The following is a 20,804-nucleotide window of genomic DNA, read 5'->3' on the forward strand; positions in this document are numbered from 1 at the left end:
AATAATCAGTGGAAACATCTTTATTTGCATTCACACCTCTCAAAATGGTTCTTATAATACCTACCAAGCCTCTCCATGTCTCCACAATGATTTTGAGTTAAGAGCAATTATTTGCCATCCCTCTGGCCTTGTGCTCACTTTTTTGATGGATTGAGGTCTGGAATGGCACCCAGGCTAGTCTGGACTATGGCTGGGCCACTCTAAAATGTTGGTATTGTTCTCGGTTAACCATTACTTGCCTTGTTTAGCTGTATGTTTTGGGTCATTGTATGGTTTAATGGTCCAATGCCGCCTATTGGGGCAGGTCTTTCGGCAGACAGCCTGATCTTCTGAACAGAGACCTATTTGGCATGGATTGGGTTTACATGATCTGTATTCCTGGTGCTGGCTAGCTGTATAATCTCTATTCTAAATGGCTTTCCTAAAACTGAGACTCTGGAGGCTATTGCAACATGTAAATGAGAAAATGTTGGAATTCTTTTATCACTTTTGTATGCTACAGTATAGACTAGTTGGAACTGCCCACCTTAATGAACTATGCTAAGCTATGCTAACGTGAGTGCTTTAGACTGAGTTATTGCACGCACAGAAGCTAATTTCCCAAAATGTTGGCATGTTCCTTTAAGCAAGCACACCAATTACAAGAGCGCATGTATTTGAATAGAAATCAGGCCGTTCAACAGTGAAAGGTTAGTTTATTGGTCTGCTTTCAAAGTATACAACATAACATTTTTAAACACCACTAATGAGAAGGTGCTGAAGTGGCTATAAAAAAAATAAGATAAACATATGGTCACATAAACTAGGTTAGTGGCTTGTTTAAGTTGTTGCTGAAGAATTTAGGGCTCAGTCTGGTTTGCCAGTAGAAGAGAATGGTGACAGACTAGAGTGGAAACCAGCTGGACAACCCATGACATGGGTTCCAATCAATATGTCTCATACCCAGTCAATCTAATTTGGCCCAATAAGTCCATGTGGGAAATTATGCCAGGATGCAGATTTGTTGTAATCCTGAGGTGGCTGGCGAATGGTGGCTTGAACCTCGCCCATTTGCTCATATTTTCCAAGAGGCCTGGCTAGATTTTTTGACACACTCTGCAACATCCAATTTCTTCCCACTGTTGCACATTTTTGCCAAGTTCTGTAGAGGAAGGAGCACATTTGAACATGTTTACCTCAGATACAGAAACATATGCCTGTGAAACAAACAAAAATAAAGAAAAACACCACCAGTCATTTGGACACTAGTTTCTCATGGAGTTAGCCATCATTACATGTTGGCTAAATCTGGGTGGGAAATCTGGTTTTCATGCACCAGTAATTTAAAACCAAACATTTCCTGTAGGTGGGGCACATACAGTGTCATTTGATGGGCCTTACAGGAAAACCCAGAAAGCGACACTTTGATGATGCTAGTTTTTAAATACAGTGTTTCTCCTCAAATTCAAATGTCTCGGCAGACTGTGAACTCTTCTCATTTTGCTGAATGTGACTACTTGGATGATTTCTGTCTATGGATGCTCATATAGAAAGCCCATAGTCCCACGTAGCACAACACATTAACATCATGATTTGGGTCATTCTAGATAAAAGGTGGAAATGCTTGTCCCTTACTTTTGCAGACCCCTAAGTCGTTTAATTTGACCCAATAATCACATAAGTGTATATATTCAATAAATATAGACTGTCCCTGAGATGATAAGGCAGAGTTTATTTATGTATTTTTTTATTTATTTAATTTATTTTAAATTTTAAAAATGAAAATTGCCCTGTTCCTTTGATCATACATGGAAGTTGAGCTGTGAACTTTTCGTTTAAAAATATTATTTTCCTAAATCAAATCTCAGTGTGCTTTCTATGCGCCTCTCGCTACAGACCAGGTCTGTCTTGGAAAGTGGCGTAATGCTTTTTAGATAGTGTACGATAACGATTTTTAGATAATGCACTAGACCCCACCTTAGGTCATTAATTGCCACATCCTGTGCGCATTTCTCAATAAAAGAGACGGGCATGGCGAAAAACTCGAGTGCATAATAGGAATACGCTTTGCGTCGTGATGAGAATACGCTTTGCACCGTGCTTTTGACCATCATAATAGAGCCCTCAAGGTCATCCTCTTTGACCTTAAATCAATTAATTCCCAAAAGAGCCATCCACTTACACTTGCAGCTCTTGCAATGCTGTTAGGGGACTGTAAGGCAGCCAGCTCATTGAGGATTCTCTTCAGGTCATCACTGCAAGGCTTCTCTGAATAAGGAGTGAAATGTAAGCAGAAAATGAAGTCACTCCTTGATGGAGATTATGGTGGGTTCAGTACTCAGAGTTTAAAGTAAGGAAAATTAGTGCAAAACCATTCAAAACCATTATATACAACCCTGTTACCAAAAAAAGTCTCGTAATCTCGTAAACCTATATTCAGTTACAAAAATAGCAAATGTTGAAACTGATAAAGTTTAGTATTTCATGAAAAATACACACTCATTTTAAATTTGATGCCGACACTCAAAGAAAGGTTGAAATAGTTGTGTAACGGCTAGAGAAAACACAAGATCTTTGGGGACCTCATGGCACTGAATTAAAAACAGACCCTTTTTTTTGTAAAGAAAATAGTGTATGGGCTCAGGAAAACTTCTGATGACCATTGTCTATGAACGCAGTTTAATGCTCCATCCACAAATGTTGGTTAAAATGCTGGTTATCATGCAAATAGGACACCACATTTCGACCTGATCCCGAAATGTCGCTGTCTTATCTGGGCCCGAGCTCATTTAAGATGGACTGAGACAAAGTGGAAAACTTACTTACACACAGCACACTTCTAATTTATTTTGGAAATCATGGACCCTGCATCCTCTGGGCTACAGGGATGAGGGAACCATCCAACTTTTTATGAGTGCACAGTTCAAAAGCCGGCATCTATGATGGTATGGTATATACAGGTTTTGAGCAACATATGCTGCTATTCAGACAACGTCTTTTTTCAAGGAAGGCCTAGAATATTTCAGGAAAACAATGGCAAACTACATTCTGCACATACTAAAACAGTATGGCTTCATAGTAGAAGGGTCCAGGTGCTGCTATGGCCTGTCTGCAGTCCAGATCTGTCACACTGGGTGCATCGTGGAACAAAAAACACAACGAAGACCTTAGACTGTTGAGCTGCTGAAATCCTATATCGGGCAAGAATGGGACGATATTTCATTCTCAAATCTCCCACAACTGGTCTCTTCATTTCCCAGACATTTACAGACTGTTGTTAAATGAGAAATCTGGAGAATTTTCACACAAATCTCCGTTTCTCAAGGTCACTGAGTACTGTTGGTACGAAAAAAAAAAAAAAAAAAAAACAGAATTTCTCCTTTAAAACAAGAGGTGAAGCAACACAGTGGTAGGTATGCCCCTATCCCAATTTTTTTGAGGCATCAAATTTTAAATGAATGTATTTTCCAAGCAAACAATAGATTTTTTCCATTTCAACAACTAGCCTTTCATTTATATTTTACACAACGTCCCAATAGAAGTGGGGTTGTATATCTATCTATTTTTTAAAAATTGAATTCCTGAATAATGCCTGAGAACTTTAAGTCCTGAGTACTGTATAAAGCCATATGCAAGTATGTTGTACCAGGTTCAGGAGCTTGTTGTGGTCGAAGCTGTAGGTAGGAGTGTTCCAACAGCTGTGCAATCGAGATCCGCTCCTTTGGACTACGCACCAAACACCTCTGCAATGCCAATTAATCGTAATAAATAAGAGCCCCCAAAACAGCTCATTCTCACAAGCAGAAAAAATATGATTCAAGGCACAGCAACCTAACATAGCACTGACCTTAAGGACATCCAACAGATCCTTCTCTGCAATGTCAGGGAAATCAATCTCATGGTTGGGATCAATGATGGCATGTAACTTTGTGAACTGATTAGTGATGCTCTGGAATGGTGTCTTCCCATAGGTCATGCAATACAGGATGCATCCCAGTGACCACACATCACCTTTAGGACTAATCTGAGGATTAAAGCAATCACACACACACACACACACACACACACACACACACACACACACTTTAATCCTGGGTTACAAAACAGCACAGCAGTAACCCCTTAAAAACAAGTCAATCATTCTGATATAAGCATTTTAATGTTGTCAAGAAAGTTAAAGTAATTTCTACCTTTGAAGTTCCCTGCTTCCCAGGCTTGGATGAAGTGTCTCTAATGGCCTCTGGCGGCATGTAATTCAAAGTCCCTACCTAAGAAACAGCAACAGAATGTGTGAGTACAGTATGGCCTGACCTGGCTCACAGTCACTGCACCAGACAATACAGTCACACTCACGCACACATACCTTTCAAGATACAGTCACATTCACACAGATACACAAGTATACCTGTGAGTCTTTCATGATACAGTCACATTCACACACTCACGCAAACATAGCTGTGAGTCTTTCATGATAGTCACATTCACACACTCACGCAAACATACCTGTGAGTCTTTCACGATGCTTGTCATGTCTGGCTGAATGTGATTGGCGATGCCAAAGTCAATTAGTTTCAACGAAGCATTCACAATTACAAAGTTGGCTGGCTTCAGATCACTGTGGACGATTCCTACAGACAACAAAATTTATATTAATAATAGAATCATTGCAGTCCAAAAATGGTCAAGGCATCACTGTCTCAGCAATGGAAGCACTTGGTTGTAGCTCAAGTCAAGTCACCATGTTTGTGGATGGTCTGGACGGCTTCCAGCATGTTCCTCCAGTAGAACTTCCTCTCCAGGGGGTCAACGACCTTGCGCTTGCGCAGCCAGGTGTTGAGGTCAAGGTTCCCGCACTCCATCAGCATATAGATGTAGTTGTTTGTGATCTCACTGCAAGCAGAGGGAGCCAGGGAAGTAAACACAGCAGCCCTCACCAAGATGTTCCTCCTCAGAACAATGGACGTCTATTTCAGTGACATTTTTTTTTTCATTTTGTGCAGCCTCAAAATTAAAACCCATGATCTGGACATTGCTAATAGATGCAGTCCAGAATTAAGGCATAAGGTTGATAATATTTGAGTTCAACAGCCAATCGAATTCACACCCCTTCTCCTTCCTTGACTGTAAAGCAACTGCTTATTGGCTGGAATTGTTTATAGCTCTGGCAAAGCCACTTTGTTTGCAGTTTACAGCACCAGGACTAAAGGCTGTTTCATGCTTCTGCGTCTAATCGACGGCGTAGCCCTGCGAGTCGCCGTGTACCCCCTCCAAGCCCTTCGCCGTTGCCTGAGTCTGACACGTACTCCAAAGAACTGAGGCGAAACAGACCGCAAGGACTGTGATTGGTCGACTTGCCCTGTGTGTTGATAGCTGGCTGCTTCAAGCACCCTACTTTGGGGAGTAGCAACATGCTAATTCTTTGCCAATAAAATCAGACAGCTTTGCAAATAAAATCAGACATATTTTGGTTACAATGAAGGGGTTATCCGTTTGAGGTGTCTATTTGTCAGTAACGTTTTGAAATCAGCACTTCGCCAGCAAGCAGTACTTTGTGGGATGTTGTGGGAAAGTTCACTTGCTAACATAACATAAACTTGCTGGGAGACAAAATCTCAGCAAGAATACAAATAAGATTAATATTTCAGCACGGCAGTCTATGGATTTCGCCATTCTACCTACAGTTTCGGTATTTTTTAAGCAAAGAACTAGGACTATGACAAGCAATTCACTGAATTTGACAAAATTCATTTTGTAGGATTAGAGTTACATTTATGTTTAGGAATTTCTGCAGCAATACCATGGCTTGCCACAAAATCAAAGTGAGAATGAGGTCCACTCTACAGGCTTCCAAGCCTGACACACACACTTACTAGTCATACAGCTTAATGATCTGGTCGCTGTACTGCTGAAGGTGGTTGAGGTGCTCAATCTCGTTCTTGTAGCTCTCCACTGTCTGAGCGTCTGCCTCCTCCAGGTTCACAAACTTAATGGCGTAAAGCTGCTTTTTCTTATCCAACACTTGATACACCTGAAAAATAACCCACAGTTCCATGGTGCCATGTGTAAGAATTGAGGTAAAAATATCCAAAACATGAGCTACACACATCAAAAGAATGAAAAGAAATAAGGGCGATGGTGTCATTAAAAAAATGACAAGGTATAGTGCTGCAGAGATATCAACCTGAATTAGCATGCTAAATTACTAGCCACAGCCCGACAGGTGTCATAATACCAGTTTCGGCCATGGGAGGCGGTATGCGGGCAACATAACCGCCAGCCAAACTGCAATACACGTGTCTTGGTTGTTACTCTAGGGTAGACCAACTCACTTTCTGGAGGTATACTGCCCCATCTTTTATGGAATGTGGAATATGAATTGATTTTTTGGCAGACATTACACATGGCACCTTTAATAGACATTGCAGACATTGTACAGCCAGACAGTAATCATGACTAAACAGAACTGAAGATACAGTGTTCAGTGCTCACCTTGCTAGATCCTCCACGACCAATCATTTTCAAAATGAAGAACTGCTGGCCTTTGATTGTGATGGACTCATTTGAGAAGACCGTTCCCTGGAGAAGTAGGACATTAGACATGAGCCACATCAACAACACGACTAACAGTCGCTGTGGCATAAAAACAACTAACGAATAAACTTATGCACAGAGCAAAATGCAATGGGTACTCCAGCCAAAACTCTGGACATTTGGACATCAGACATAGCGTTGTCTACCTGTGGTGTCTGCTGGACATGTGAGACCTGGTTCTGAGGGGTCTCAGGAAAGGGGGCCTGGCTCTGGCTGACGCTCTGTATTGTGGGAGGCACAACCAGCAGTCTCTGTTTCATGACCGGCGTCACAAAGCTATGGCACCACAAAAGAGAATGAGAGCATGGGTTTAGATCATCAGTGCAGTAAAAGGGTTTTACAGATGTTTCCAACAATCTTATGTCAAATCATATAAGATTTAGCTTATTAGCATTTTCTATTTGGTCGTGCATCACATGTCATTACCCCGCAACCTGAATAGACCTCTGAAGTTTGCCTATAAAAAGGAACCAAAGCTGCCATCTTTGCCCTTATAAGTAGCCTGAGAAACCCAGACGAACTTCCGGCAAATTTAGGATTTTCTCTGCAAGTCCGTCTGGCGAAGAGCCCATTCAAGCCCATTTCCAATTTTCCTAAATCCAGGCACCAATCACAACCGTAGGCGGGCTTTATACGATGATGATACAGCACCGACGTTGCGTTGGTTGAAGCAGGTTTTTTTTTAAACATCAAAGATGGCTGCTGCCGAGGAATAGTGCTTGTTTGAAGCTACTATTGCATCGGTTTTACGCAGGGAGTTAGAAGAAAGTTTCCCGTACCGCTCCCTTATGTTGGAATGTGTGAAAATGTACAAAAAAAAGAAAGGTTGCAATGTGTGTTGCTGTCGCTCTGCATAAGTCATCTCTTTCGTTTCTCTGATTGGTTTTCGGTCTGGAAATGGGCTGTGAATGAACCTTCCCCAGACCCACTCTCAGTTTCAACTGAGAAGGGTCTAGTGTCAACTAGGCTACCATATAAGGATATCCGGGTGTTAACTAAAGCTAACTACCTATGGAAAGTTGCATTGCAAGTTAGCTCTGGGGTAGCAAAAATCAAAGTGTGCCGTCTTAACCTACCGAAGAATACAGTATCCACTAGAAGGCAGAGGATAAAAGTGTGCAAAACATCTGCATTTCCGATTTCTTCTTCCCGCGAGAGTTTAACAGGTGTGATTATTCAAAACCCCATGTTATTTTCCCATATGAAAAATCTCAAGATACCGGGCAGGTCTGATAACAGTACATCACCTGTTTGGGGGCAGGTCTTTGCAGTTGGGCGTCTGGCAGGAGATGGCCGGGTTGAGTCGGGAGGGGATCTGGGCAGGGGGCATGGGTAGAGAGTCCAGCAGCCGTGGGGTACGCATGGGCTCTGTGGGGTACTTCTTCTCCTGGACAACAAAAACAAGGCGCCAGCTGAGTTAAAATGTAATACATAACACTGCAACCCTAGTTCAACCCTCAGGTCGGTTTCCCATACATACATTAAGCCTAGTCCCAGTCTAAAAGAAACATTTAATTAAATAACTCCACTGGAAAAGAGCATTTAGTCAAGGACTAGACTTAACCCATGTACAGGAAACTGGTTGTTTGAGTATGGACTACCACAGAAAACATAAATCTAGTTATCATGAACATCTTATCTTGTCCCAGTCCTGTTGAAATTATGTCAACAACACGAGAGGTAACTAATGAATCATTATTTTTACCAGTGAGTTTCAAGTACCTCAGGAGAAACGTATTTGTTAATTCGAGCGGGAACCCTCCACTCTGAGGAAGGCTCCTTCATCAGAGGCTTCTGGGGTGCCTGGCTGGACGGCAGCTGTGGGAGACTTTCTTCCTTCTTGTCATGTCCATCTTTCTGAGAGGCAAGCAAGCTCGGGGCTGGTGGCTCTGCATTAAAAATGTGTCATTTGAGAACTTGATTGATGTAGCAATAATTAATGAGCATACGAATATTGAAAAAACGCATGGAGGAAACACGCACACACACACACACATGCACACACACTAATCTGAATATTGCACAAACCTGCAATGTTCTCCTTATCCTCAGTGGAGAGAAGCACTGTGTTCCCAGCTTTTAAACTTTTCATCGCCATCTCCAGCATTTCAATAGGTTTGGCTTTCAACCCAAGAGCTTTCTGTAGTATTAAAGTGCTTTTCCTCATATTGCCTAGGGTTAATATGATAAACATAAAATATCAGGTAAACATACATTACATTAACTGTTGTAACTGAAAAGTAAAAATATTTATGTCATTCTATCTACAGATAAAAACAACAAACAGGCACACACTAATTTAGCATATGTAGTACTATGACAGTAAGAGCTGGCAACATGTTCTACCTTGTGAGAGCTCAAACTGAGCATGTGCAACATGGACAAAGGCAAAGCCTCTGCTGTTGGACCTGGCAATAATGAAGTTGTCCTGAGCATCATCTGGGTCCTCAATCCTATAAAAGTTCATATCAACTTTATCACTGATTCCACCGATTCCACAATTAAAACTTTACACCATGCAAACAATCCCAAGGAACAATTTACCCCTTCAGCTCTGCAAATCTGACCAGCAACCTGGCGTAGCTCTCATTTTTGCTGTGCTTGCTCAAGGGAAGTTTGGCAAACACTCTAGAGTAACAGTCCAGTAGCCGCGCCAGCAGGGCCGAATCGGACCGTGGGTCCCCAGCCCTCTCCAGGCCTGACAGGTACGTCCAACATGACTCAGGCGAGTTTGAGTCGATGACCCGGTTGATGCGCTCAGTGGTATCTAAGGAGAATGGTTACCGTGGTTACAGCTAATAAACGCGACAGACATAGGAATGCATACAAGCAGCGACAAACAAGTCGCAGAACAGAAAAATTATAAATATGGTACCTTCTATTTGGGCGATCTCTTTCTTTTCTGGGCGATGTAACAGTGTGGTTGTGGAGTCCACAGGGCCAACATCCTCCCACGGACGAGCCTCTGGGCTAATCATTGGAGGCTGGACACAATACAGTACAGTTATTAAAAGAAATCTCTTCTGAAAGAAATCAGTACAAGTAGACTACATTTAATGGAGAAGCAGCAAGTCATACCTTCAGGTTGAGTTCTCCATCCCAGCTGTTCTTCTTGCTTTGTGAGAATGACAACATAGGGTTTACCCGAGAACCAGACGTTTGCCTACCAGACGTATCATAGACAAGCAACAAACCACAAACATTTGTGTTACAAAATAGCCATACTAACATGAGGAAGGTATTACTGCATGATAGTTGATAAGGAAAAACTACCTGGATAAATTTCCACTGGGATGAGGCACCTCACTCTTATTTATGTGTCCCATATCATTACTATCATCCTCTGGGATAGAGAGAGGAACCATGGGAACTCTCCCAGGCTGGGGAACAAGTAAAACATAACACAAGGATAGAACATGATGCCTTAGACTTAACTTAATGGAAATGATGGCCTGCCCTGGACAAAAATCTTCATTTCCCAATTAAGTGGGTTAATACTTTTAAATAAGAGGATAGTGAAAAAGATTAGAGTTGTACCATAAAGCCAGTTAACTTCTTGCGTTGTGCACTAGACCTCCAAAAGGGTATTTGGTTGTCAACAGAGCTGTTTCTCTGGTCAGTCCTATGGGATGAAGAGCAGACATTAGAATTCTGAGAAGAGTCTAACACAGATGTGAATGAATTGTAGGCTTATTTTTACCACTGGGTTGAATGGTTGCTATGACAAACAGTGCCAAGAACAGAACTGTTGAGATACTACACTTAGGGTATTTTCACTAGGGCTGGGATAAACGATTATTTTTTAAACGATTAATCTAGCGATTATTTTTTCGATGCATCGATTAATCTAACGATTCATTTTTTCAGTCAGATTCGATTTCGATTTGATTCGATTATCTCCCCATTAATTCACTAATAGCAACTTATACATGTTTATTTACATATCTGAATGAAAAAAACATGAATTATTTAACATTGCAATATATGTTTATTGCTCTTAAGATTCCAAAATAAAAGACTGAAGTGCAAGTAACTACAAGTGCAAAGTAATGTATTCTTAGTCAGAGGTAGCATTCAATAAAGTTTCAGTTAGTCATTTTAAGACGTTCTTGTGGGAATCATGTGTGGATGCAATTCATAACGTAGTTCAAATAACAGTTTGTACTTCTCCTTTGGACAAGCACTTTTGAGTCTTGGAAAACACTTTTCCATTTCCATCTGGATTTTGCAAACAGAGTCAATAAAATGAGCCCTGCATGAGTAATACAAGCAGCTGCAAGTAAGCATGCTAAACTTGACATCCAAACAGTATTCTAACGTTAGCTTTGAGATAAGGTTAGGGACCGTTCGTTATTTATAAACGGGATCACCGGAGGGATTTAGAGTGCCTCGATCAAAAGTTACATGACCCTCCCCTGCCTGCTATATAATTTTCAACGACCCTTCAGCAGCATTTTCAAAAATGACATGACCCTCCCCAGCCAATTGTCGATGTCTTTCGCCCACGCTATACGCGCTATGAAAACACATCAACATGCTACCGCTCGAAAACCAACCTCTGCTTTCTGATCTTACACATCACACTTCACCAAGATGGTGGCCATTTCAGTAGATTTACTCACTAACATTGTTGTGGAAACACAATATAGTAGGGGGGCCTATGTGTCTAATTTGGGGGCCTGTGGGATTCGCATGTTAATTTTTGGAGTGTTATATCTTTGTTCTAGGGGTTCTTGAGAGTAAAAAAAAACATGTCTCCATTTTTTTTGATGGTTTTGAAGGACCCAAATCAAAGGTCAAATTCAGAAAACATCAAATTTGGTGTTTTGTCCATAAACCTCACATTGCTGGTATTATAGCATAGGGTTTGGTGCCAAAAAGCAAAGATATTCTACAAGGTAGTGTGCAAAAGTGGGCCACATAAACAATACAACATTATAAAACATTTTTAGGCTGATGATTGATCTATTTAACAAGAAATTGTGCCTAAAATTCTAGAAATTGTCTGCTTAAAAAAAGAATACTTCAATATCAATACTATCAATTCATGCCTATTAGTGTGCTTGAGTGTAGGCCTAGCCTGCTCTGTCAGTTCTTGTCTACACCCATTCAGAGCACAAAGTGCAGAGATCTCTGTTAAATCAAGTTTAATAGACTTTTACATAGTACCAGCTGAAGTCTGTAAGGCCTTCCGTAGCCTATGTAAGTGTGAAGAAAAAAAAGGGTAAAGGATCAGATAGACAGACAGGTGTGTGTGTGTGTGTGTGTGTGTGTGTGTGTGTAAGAGAGAGAAAGAGAAAGAGAGACACTACCAGCATGGACGGATTATGAACTTTCAGGCCCCTGGGCCCAGATGTATTAAGGGTCTAATTGTTGCAGGGGACATTTTTTTACATTTATTTGATGTGATTTCCTGTATTCTGGTGCATTTTGGGGATGGCCAATACTTTTATTCAATCAGATTCATAGCCTATGTGTTGAAATGATGTGTTGATATTGAGGCAATGATTCCATGCAATGGCTTGGGCCCCCTGACTCCTTGGGCCCCTGGGCTTGGGCCCGGTAGGCCCGTGCAGTAATCCATCCCTGACTACCAGTGACAGTTGGCTGATGATAGCTGGCAGTGATAGAATTTAGAATATCGAATAACCTGAAGCACATAGTGCTCTGTTCTTCATGGTTGGTGATATTAGTGACCTTCTAGCCTTCTACATTTGAGCAAGCACATTTTCATAGTTCATGGTGGCACAGTCTAGTTAGGTTATATTCTGAGGTGTGTCTTTCTGTTTGTCAGGTGATGGCACACATATTCTAAAAGAAACAGATTTTGGGCTATGTATCCAGTGGCAGATATGTGTGGACTGGTGAATGACCCATCACTTGAGACATATGCCAAATTTCTTGTTTTTGTCCATGAGAGAGTATGGAGATGGGGATCACAGATCAGCCAACGATTACATTGTTACAGTGCAGTTATTTTACAACAGAACAAAGCAGTTTGGCACAGGAACTGCTACAAATCCACCTGTAACAGTGAGCATCTGCAGCATGCTAAGATTCGCTACTAGAAATCATGTGAAGCAGGCAGGACTGAGTGTCTTCAGAAAAGACGTGGTAGACCATCTTCTGAACCGGCAGCAACACCTGCAACTGCATCAAGTCCATCTAGGGACTTTGTACACTTGTTCAGCAGCAGCTGCTGCCAGCATAGATAAGTGCTTCTTCTGTCAGAAGCAGACAAAAGAGTGTCTTCATGAGGTGTCCTCTATCAATGCAGGCAACCAACCAAGAACTATAAGTAATATTTTGAAGTCAGTGACTTTTAACAGGTAGCCAGTGTAAAGATGCTAGGATGGGGGAAATATGTTCATATTTTTTTTTGTGTGAGCAGCTGCCTTTTAAATAAGCTGTAAGCTCTTTAGACAGGTATTATTACAGCCAGCATAATAGCATTGCAATAACATTGCAATAGTCTATCCTTGAGATGACAAAACATTAATTTCTCGGCATCTGGTAAGGATAAGGACTTCCTTATCTTTGAAATGTTCCTTAAATGGTAAAATTAAGTTTTGGTGATCTGTTTTATGTGATTACTTAGTGCTAGGTCCTGGTCAATTATAAATCCCAGGTTTTTAACACTTGTGGATGAGGTCAGTGGAAGATCACTATATGAAGCCTGTGATGTGGATAGGATATCCCTCATCTTTTTAAAACCTAAAACCATGACTTCTGTTTTATCTGAGTTCAAAAGCAGGAAATTATTCGTCATCCATGTCTTTATATCTCTTATACATGTGTCAAGTTTGGCTAACGGGGTTAATTCATCAGGTTTTATAGAGAGGTATAGTTATGTATCATCTACTAAACAACAGGGGCCCCAGTACTGAGCCTTGAGGCACTCCACATTTTACCATAATCTGGGTAGATGGTTTATTATGGACCTGTACAAATTGTTGACGGTTAGGAAGGCATGATCTAAACCAAGCGAGTGCTGAGTCTTTGATGCCTATCAAATTTTCAAGCCTAAGTAGTATGTCATAGTCTATGGTGTCAAAGGCAGCGCTGAGGTCCAGGAGGACCAGTATCGATACAAGGCTAGGTTTTTTGAGGGAGGGCTTAATAACAGATGTCTTAAACGACTGTGGTACATGCCCTGATAGAATTATTTATAATCTAGAGCAAAACATTATCCAGGAAGGGGAGACCAGTCTTAAGAAGGTGAGTACAAATAGGGTTTAGTAGACTAGTTGTAGATTTTGATGAGGAAATTGTGGAGTGGAAGTGAGATCTAATATGTTGTGTATATATAAATGAATAAAATGTTGTTTGAGGTCTCATCTGTGAATCTGTGATTTTGCTATCTTTCAGCAATGGAGTATGTGTATTTGGTGAAACTGATTGGTTATTGATCTTATCTCTAATTGTTTGACATACAATCATAATACTGACATACAATCATACTGTTGAAAATAAGAAAATAACTTTTTTGTGAACTTTATTCAACATAGCCAGTGATTTAGGCGAAATTTATGGTGTTAATTATAGTGAAATATACAATTTCACAAAAATAGGGTTAAAACAGGTTAAATAAAATGGAGACATACTTTTTCTCCATGTTCAATGACCTCTAAAGACAGTCCAACCACTCTCCAAAAATTAACATTTCAATCCCACAGAAACCACATAGGCCCCCTGACTAATAAGCATGGAAACTAAATGCACACTTCCTGCAACTGCATTAGCCTACTTGAAAAGTTACTCCTCAAGTAAGTATTCACATGAAATAAAACAATAAAGCATTGAGACCATTCAACAAAGCACACTGGGTAATAACAAATTCAACACATGAACTTGTTGCTATGGACTCGTCTCTAGGCTTCCTCAGTCATTGTAAAGCTGCCGAAGCTGAACATTATCCAAAACTCAATTTCTCAGACGAGCGTCAATTTGGGAGCTTGCTACACTCCTTCCTTCTCAAATGACTTGAAAAGGCCGTTTGCACAATTTCACAAATAATCACAGGGACCGAAAAATACCTAACATGCCAACTTTTTCCGGGTTTATCATTTTAACGTTTCCCCGCTGTCTTGCCGTTTTAATATTTTCCCGTAGAATATCCCATATTACTGTAATACTATCATAACATTAGTCCTGCATTCTGGCTGTCTCTGTGTTGTCCTGTTGTTACCCCTTGCCCTTCCAGTGTATTCAAATCATCGTTTTGCTTGCTTGATGCTTGCAACAGCATCATTTTTTTGGTAACTGTAACAAGGCAAAGAACTTGGATGCCAAGAAGAACAATATGGCAGTAAGTATCTCAGCATGGAACAGGCGCGCGGGAACCTATTTTTGACCAGGGGTGCTGAATAACAAAAATAATGGATGTCCGACGATTCCCCCCCCCCCCTGTGGACATGTTTAGGATTTTGACTGCTAAATACGTCATTTTAGTGCGGTGTGCGGGTGATAGCGAGAAGTTTTAGAAAAGTCCTGGGCAGCCACAAATTCCAATGTTCCGCGACAGCACTCCGAGTCCACTGCGCCCACCCTAACCCCACAGAAGCGCATTTGACATCGTTAGCCTATTTCAGTATAGCTAAGGACAATTACTTTTCTGATCGTCAAAACCACAGCAGAGATGTTAGGCTTTAAATATAGGCTAATAATCAGGCTGCAATGATCTCGCATATAATTTCTGAATAGCCTAAAGTGCCGTCTCCACAGCAAGTATGTGTCCTAATAATTTCTATCTTAGCGACTAGGATAGTGAAATGATTTCACTAGCTATGCATTAATTATTTTTGCAAAACTGTAAAACACAATTAAAGTTTCTTTCAGCTTATCCATGTTTTTTTTTAATGTGTAAATCGCATAGAATATGTAGGCCTATATCAACCGTAGGCCTACACACTTGATCGCTATCACATAGATGAAACCAAGCTACGGTTCTTACAGTAACTGACTCGTTCACGTTGATCTCTATAACTATTCATTTTTAGTAGCCTATATTCAAACCTATCCATAACCCTTTTTTGCTATTTGACTCATCATTTCACATACAAAAATATAAATAATGTCAGACAGCGAATTAGTAATTATTTAAAAATACATATAATATTTAAAAAATCTATCTCCTTCCCGCGCCCTTGGCATGGAAAAATAACAGTACATTTCACAGCAAATGTGAGCAATTTTTCAATTGTGTTTTTAAGAAAACACCATCAACATTTCACCCTTTGGAATTAATTGAGTCGCTGTAACAGTGCTCTACATCTACTATTCACATGTGCAACCACATAGTGCTGTGCACAAAAGCCCCAAACGGAAGCACTTGCGTGAGTTCCTGACAGCTGGCTGCAATTGGAGGCAAAGTTGTCCAACAAACCTGCGGCACATTATTACCATATTATTACCGTTAGTACCATTAGCACGTTATTAGCGTTTTTAAACGCCCATATCGAGAAAATCATAAATCACCGTTATTAGCATATTATTACCACAATGGTATTGCATCACGCACCCTCCATTGACATTAAGAATTGTCATTATTAGTATGTTATCACCATGTTATCAGTGTGTTATAAGGGGCTTATTTGTCGTTAATAACTGTTACCGCTGTTATTTGCATGTAAAACCAAAAGCGACCTATGCGACCGGAAAGACGGAAATCATTATTTGTCTATGGAGGGTCGGCGAATAAAGCGATCAACGTGAATTCGCCGGGAGCGAACCAATCTGGGCGATCAGAGTGATTAAGCGATTTAGCAATTAAAAGTCAGCTAATATGATGGTAATGAGCGGTTCGGCAAAAAACAATTGGAATGCTCTTATCTTCGAATGTCCCAGGCTGACAAGCCAGAGCCGTTATGTGATTAGCTAAATCAAACATGTCAATGTCACGTCCAGAGCGAAAAAATCGAATTCATGACAAAGCTTCTTCAACGACCTTGGCTACTTGGTAGCTGAGGTTGTTTCTGGTGTGCACGCATCTTTTGTTTAACAGCAACATCGAGAAAACCATGAATTGCCATTATTAGCATATTAGTGTCATTGTATTATTAGCATGTCATAACCATTTTATTTGTTTGGGGGGGTGGGGGGTGGCATCACGCAACACCCTCCATTGACATTAAGAACTGGCATTATTAGCATGTTATCACCATGCTATTTGTGTGTCATAAGTGGCTTATTTGTCATTGTGGAACATTTTTAATATCTGTGTCACTTCATCATCTTTGGAAACATATTTAAGGAGAGTGAACAATTATTTACACTACATTTGCAATTTGCACATTTGAAATTTGCAAATTTCTCGGGTCTTTTTGGACGCCATCTTGGAAAATGGCCAGCATTTCAAGTAGCAAATCAAATGGATTTGATTGTATTGGTCTTGATCACATCCATGCCAAATTTCATGCGTCCATCATAATTTGCTTTGACAATTCTGTGCAATAAATCAATTTCTAGGGTCTTTTTTGGCAGCCATCTTGGAAAATGGCCACCATTTCAAGTGTCCAATTAGGTAGATTTCATTGTATTGCTCTTGAGCACATACATGTTGAGTTTCGTGCTTGTATCATAATTTGCTAGGTCAATTCTATGCAATAAATCAATTTCTGGGGTCTTTTTTGGCGGCCATCTTGGAAAATGGCCGCCATTTCAAGTGGCCAATCGGGTAGATTTGAATGTATTGGTCTTAAGCACATACATGTCGAATTTCATGCTTGTATCATAATTTGCTAGGTCAATTCTATGCAATAAATCAATTTCTGGAGTCTTTTTTGGCAGCCATCTTGGAAAATGGCCACCATTTCAAGTGGCCAATCAGGTAGATTTGATTGTATTGGTCATAAGCACATACCTACCAAGTTTCATGCTTGTATCATAATTTGCACGATTCTTGCCAAATTGGCCTTGTAGCCGCTCTACTAGGCTGGATAAAGTTGACCAAATGGATATAGGCTGCGTGAATAAAGTAGGCTACTTTGTTGCTCCAACCCTTCCAACGTTATGGGGACGAATGTTGACATTTTCCGAATTTTGCGTGAGAAACCCGGGAAATCTCCCTTATTTTCATTGTTCAATGTTGACAGAGCTATGGAACGAAAGAGAACGTTATATGGCGACAGAAATCAACAATCAAACAAGCCACTTTGATTTTTTGCTGTTTTCATTAATACAAAAGATGGGTGACCCTCCCTCCTAGACAAAAAAAAGTTAGGTGACCCTCCCCTCATCAAAGAATAAAAAGACATGACCCTCCCCTATTTTCCTCCGGTGACCCCGTTTATAAATAACGAACGGTCCCTTACTGCTTGATTGCATACTGTAACTTAACTTCGTTTAGTCTCCTCAATGTACTATGTTGTGATAAGACCTTAGCAGAGTTTACTTTAACTTTAATGCAGCGGTTTTGAACAAATTTGCGCAGCATGGTCACGATGCTTTTAATAGCAATGTAGCCCACTGTGTTCTATGCAGTGCTTCTATGTGGCAACAACAATCCTTCAACAATCGTGACTATTTTGTTAAATGCACATGCAGAGGAGGAGCAGCGGGCTCGTTACGAGAGAGCGGGCGGGGCGAGGAAAGACTGTGTGAGTAAGTGGCAAGTGCAGCTCAATGAAATTATTTTATCTTATCTTTAATTTAAATAGCAGGCCTACAACATAGAACATCAATGTGTGGTGGCCGGTTTTGATTTCGTGGTGCCCAGCCACCGATTAGTCAACGTATGAAAAACACTGAAGGTGTAAAAGTAAAAATATTTAGCAGCACACGTTATGCTTGACGAATCGACGCTCATATTTTGCGTCGACGTATTTTTTGCGTCGACGTCATCGATTACGTCGACGCGTTGTCCCAGCCCTAATTTTCACACATCCACTAAAAGGCAACCAGAAAGATGACTAAAACAAAAGGGACTTTTGTATTCACATTGTGAGTTCATTTTAAAGAGGACTCAGATCTCTTTCTGGTGCACTTCAGCTCTGATGGGGTCTCAGTTTTCTTCATGTTCACACTATACCTTCTCTGCGGGTCTCAGACCTGCTTTGGATTATGGGCTATGTAGTTGCTCTGGGTTAGTTATGTATTTTCATCATCATTCATTATCAGGATGAAATAATTATCATAACCCATAATTGGTGTGGTGATTTTGTTTAATTTTTTTTTAACCGTGCCGCGGATTTCAAAGCAAACCGCGCCGAGACTACCTCCCGAGCTGGTCTCAGTTCAGTTCGCGTTAGAGGGGTCTGAGTTTGTTTGGCGTGTTCACATATGCACAAAAAATGCTGAGTCATCGATCTGAGTTCGTTTAAAAGGCTGAAAGGGACCAAGTGTGAAAAACCCCTTAATAACCACTGGTGTATCTTTCTCAGCAGGCCAATCACAACAAACAAATTAAATAATTGAACTAAGTAACTGCAAACAATTTCTTACCCTGAGGAAATAATGCTTGCAAGTGGTGATTCTCCATGTTCATCTGACTGCATATTGTCTTTGTATAAGTCCGAGACAGCTCTTAAAGATTCCTGCCCATTTCCAACTGTTGATGCTTGAAAAAAACAACACAGGTACTAGGTGGTTATAACAGATTACATTATCCTGCTGGTAGAAGCGTATATTCATCATTTTATTAAACACATACTGTCCTCATGGGAAATCAGTTGACCTCTGCCAGATTTTAGGTTCTGAACTGCAGCTTGCAGAAGTTCTGTTGGTTTGGCATCTAGTTCAAAAGCTCTCTGAAGAATCCACATGCTTTTCTTTACATTGCCTGAAGACAGATATGATTATGTGAACATAATATAAAAATAGTAATAAGTAGTAAGGAAAGGTACAAATAGTTGTGACAAATGTTAAATACCTGTAAGAAATGCAAAATTAATGTCTGAGAGGAATAATACTGAGTCTCTATGATGGTTTACCTTGAGTCAGTTCAAACTGAGCAAACGCAATGTGGACAAATGCAAAATCCTGGCAATGGGATATTGCAACATTGAAGTTATCCTGAGCCTCACTGACATCTTGAATTCTGGAGGAAAGGTAAGAAAAGTATATTGCACAAACGCATGTTCACACTTCAAGTTTGAGGGGAAATGGCAAGTCGTGTAAATAGGTAAGCCATTTTAAAAAACATCAGCTTACGCCTTCAGCTCTGCAAATCTGACAAGCATCCGTGCATAACTCTGGTTTTGGCAGTATTTTCCAAGTGGCATGTTGGAGAACACTTGAGTGTAACAATCCATCAGTTTGTGAAGAAGAACATGATCAGTGTGCGGGTCTCCCTTCTTCTCTAGGTTTGCTAGGTAGGTAAGGCACGAGGCTGGAGAGTTTGAACCTATGATTTTGTTGATATTGTCTGTGTCATCTGGAAGAGAGGCACAGAGTGGGTGGAATTATTGCATGTTGTGAATACACAAATGCCTGAATCAATGTCATCCTATGTTGCATGATCTGATGATCATTAGATACTATTAGATAGATACATATAATAACTGCACTCACCATCATTGATGTTCCTTTTGATTTTTTGCAGCCTTTGGCACAACATGGCAATCTGCAGCTTTCTGTCTGTGTGCTCTTCCTCCTCCATGTCTGTAATGAAACATTTGAACAGTGGGATTGCTGACCTAAACGTTGATATTATGCAGCAGCAAATACCTACGACAGCAGTAGCGAAGTCCTCCAGTCCCGACAATCAAGAATGCTCACTTAAACTGCTCTATTTGCTGGTGATATCCCCTAGTGCAAGATAGACACACTAGTACTGACACACTGGCCTTTTGTGCCCAAACGTCACCCAAAGGTGTGCTAACAGGCTATCGATAGCATCGTAGCACAGGATATTTCTTGATCATGGGATCTAAGCAGTTATATTACATTACATTATATATTACTTAAACGGAAACAACGAAGAGCATCATAAACACACAAATGAGCGATTTGTGTACATAGCTCCTAGCTAGCTAGTGCTAGGCTCAGCAGTGTTTTACGTGTCCATTAGCTTAACGTTAACTAAGCTGATAAGCTAAATTGTCGTCGAAACATGACTCTTTTCAATCAAATTTAGCTCGCTATTGTCATAAGTAAAGTTATTTTAAGCCCAAAGGCGCATTTAAAATGTGGAACAACAGTCTTACCTGTTTGTGGAAAGTTGTTTTATACCTATATCGTATCGCGTGATACGTTGTGAAAAACACCCAAGTCTGTTTACCATGCAATACTTTCAA

General features: G+C 40.5%; 1 protein-coding gene across 1 annotated transcript; it reads right to left on the bottom strand.

The window, feature by feature from the left end:
- Positions 1–675: 675 nt before the first annotated feature.
- Positions 676–20,801, bottom strand: ttk (ttk protein kinase). The gene is made up of 25 exons (XM_076280261.1): positions 20,715–20,801; positions 20,080–20,169; positions 19,720–19,942; positions 19,500–19,606; positions 19,220–19,348; positions 19,012–19,126; positions 10,108–10,192; positions 9,844–9,950; positions 9,649–9,733; positions 9,446–9,554; positions 9,115–9,337; positions 8,917–9,023; positions 8,599–8,742; positions 8,293–8,459; positions 7,818–7,957; positions 6,717–6,846; positions 6,469–6,555; positions 5,850–6,007; positions 4,718–4,869; positions 4,483–4,607; positions 4,170–4,247; positions 3,827–4,003; positions 3,626–3,722; positions 2,162–2,247; positions 676–1,141 (listed from the first exon to the last, which is right to left on the bottom strand). Exons 2-25 carry the CDS (start codon positions 20,165–20,167, stop codon positions 1,055–1,057), a joined length of 3,006 nt encoding a protein of 1,001 aa, XP_076136376.1. The 5' UTR covers positions 20,168–20,169; positions 20,715–20,801; the 3' UTR covers positions 676–1,054.
- Positions 20,802–20,804: the final 3 nt, after the last annotated feature.

This window comes from Alosa pseudoharengus, unplaced genomic scaffold (genome assembly GCF_046254945.1).
Source record: "Alosa pseudoharengus isolate Yale_2024_CS ecotype anadromous, Long Island Sound unplaced genomic scaffold, YU_APseudo_1.1 YU_APseudo_1.1_scf_12, whole genome shotgun sequence".
Taxonomy (NCBI): domain Eukaryota; kingdom Metazoa; phylum Chordata; class Actinopteri; order Clupeiformes; family Clupeidae; genus Alosa; species Alosa pseudoharengus.

Excerpts from the sequence above, each read along its gene's own strand:
- ttk (XM_076280261.1), bottom strand. The coding sequence starts at position 20,167 with ATGGAGGAGGAAGAGCACACAGACAGAAAGCTGCAGATTGCCATGTTG. Across the intron at positions 6,556-6,716 it reads ATGTCCAGCAGACACCACAG|GGAACGGTCTTCTCAAATGA; the intron begins GTAGACAACGCT and ends CTACTTCTCCAG. Across the intron at positions 4,870-5,849 it reads ATCATTAAGCTGTATGACTA|TGAGATCACAAACAACTACA; the intron begins GTAAGTGTGTGT and ends CTCTGCTTGCAG.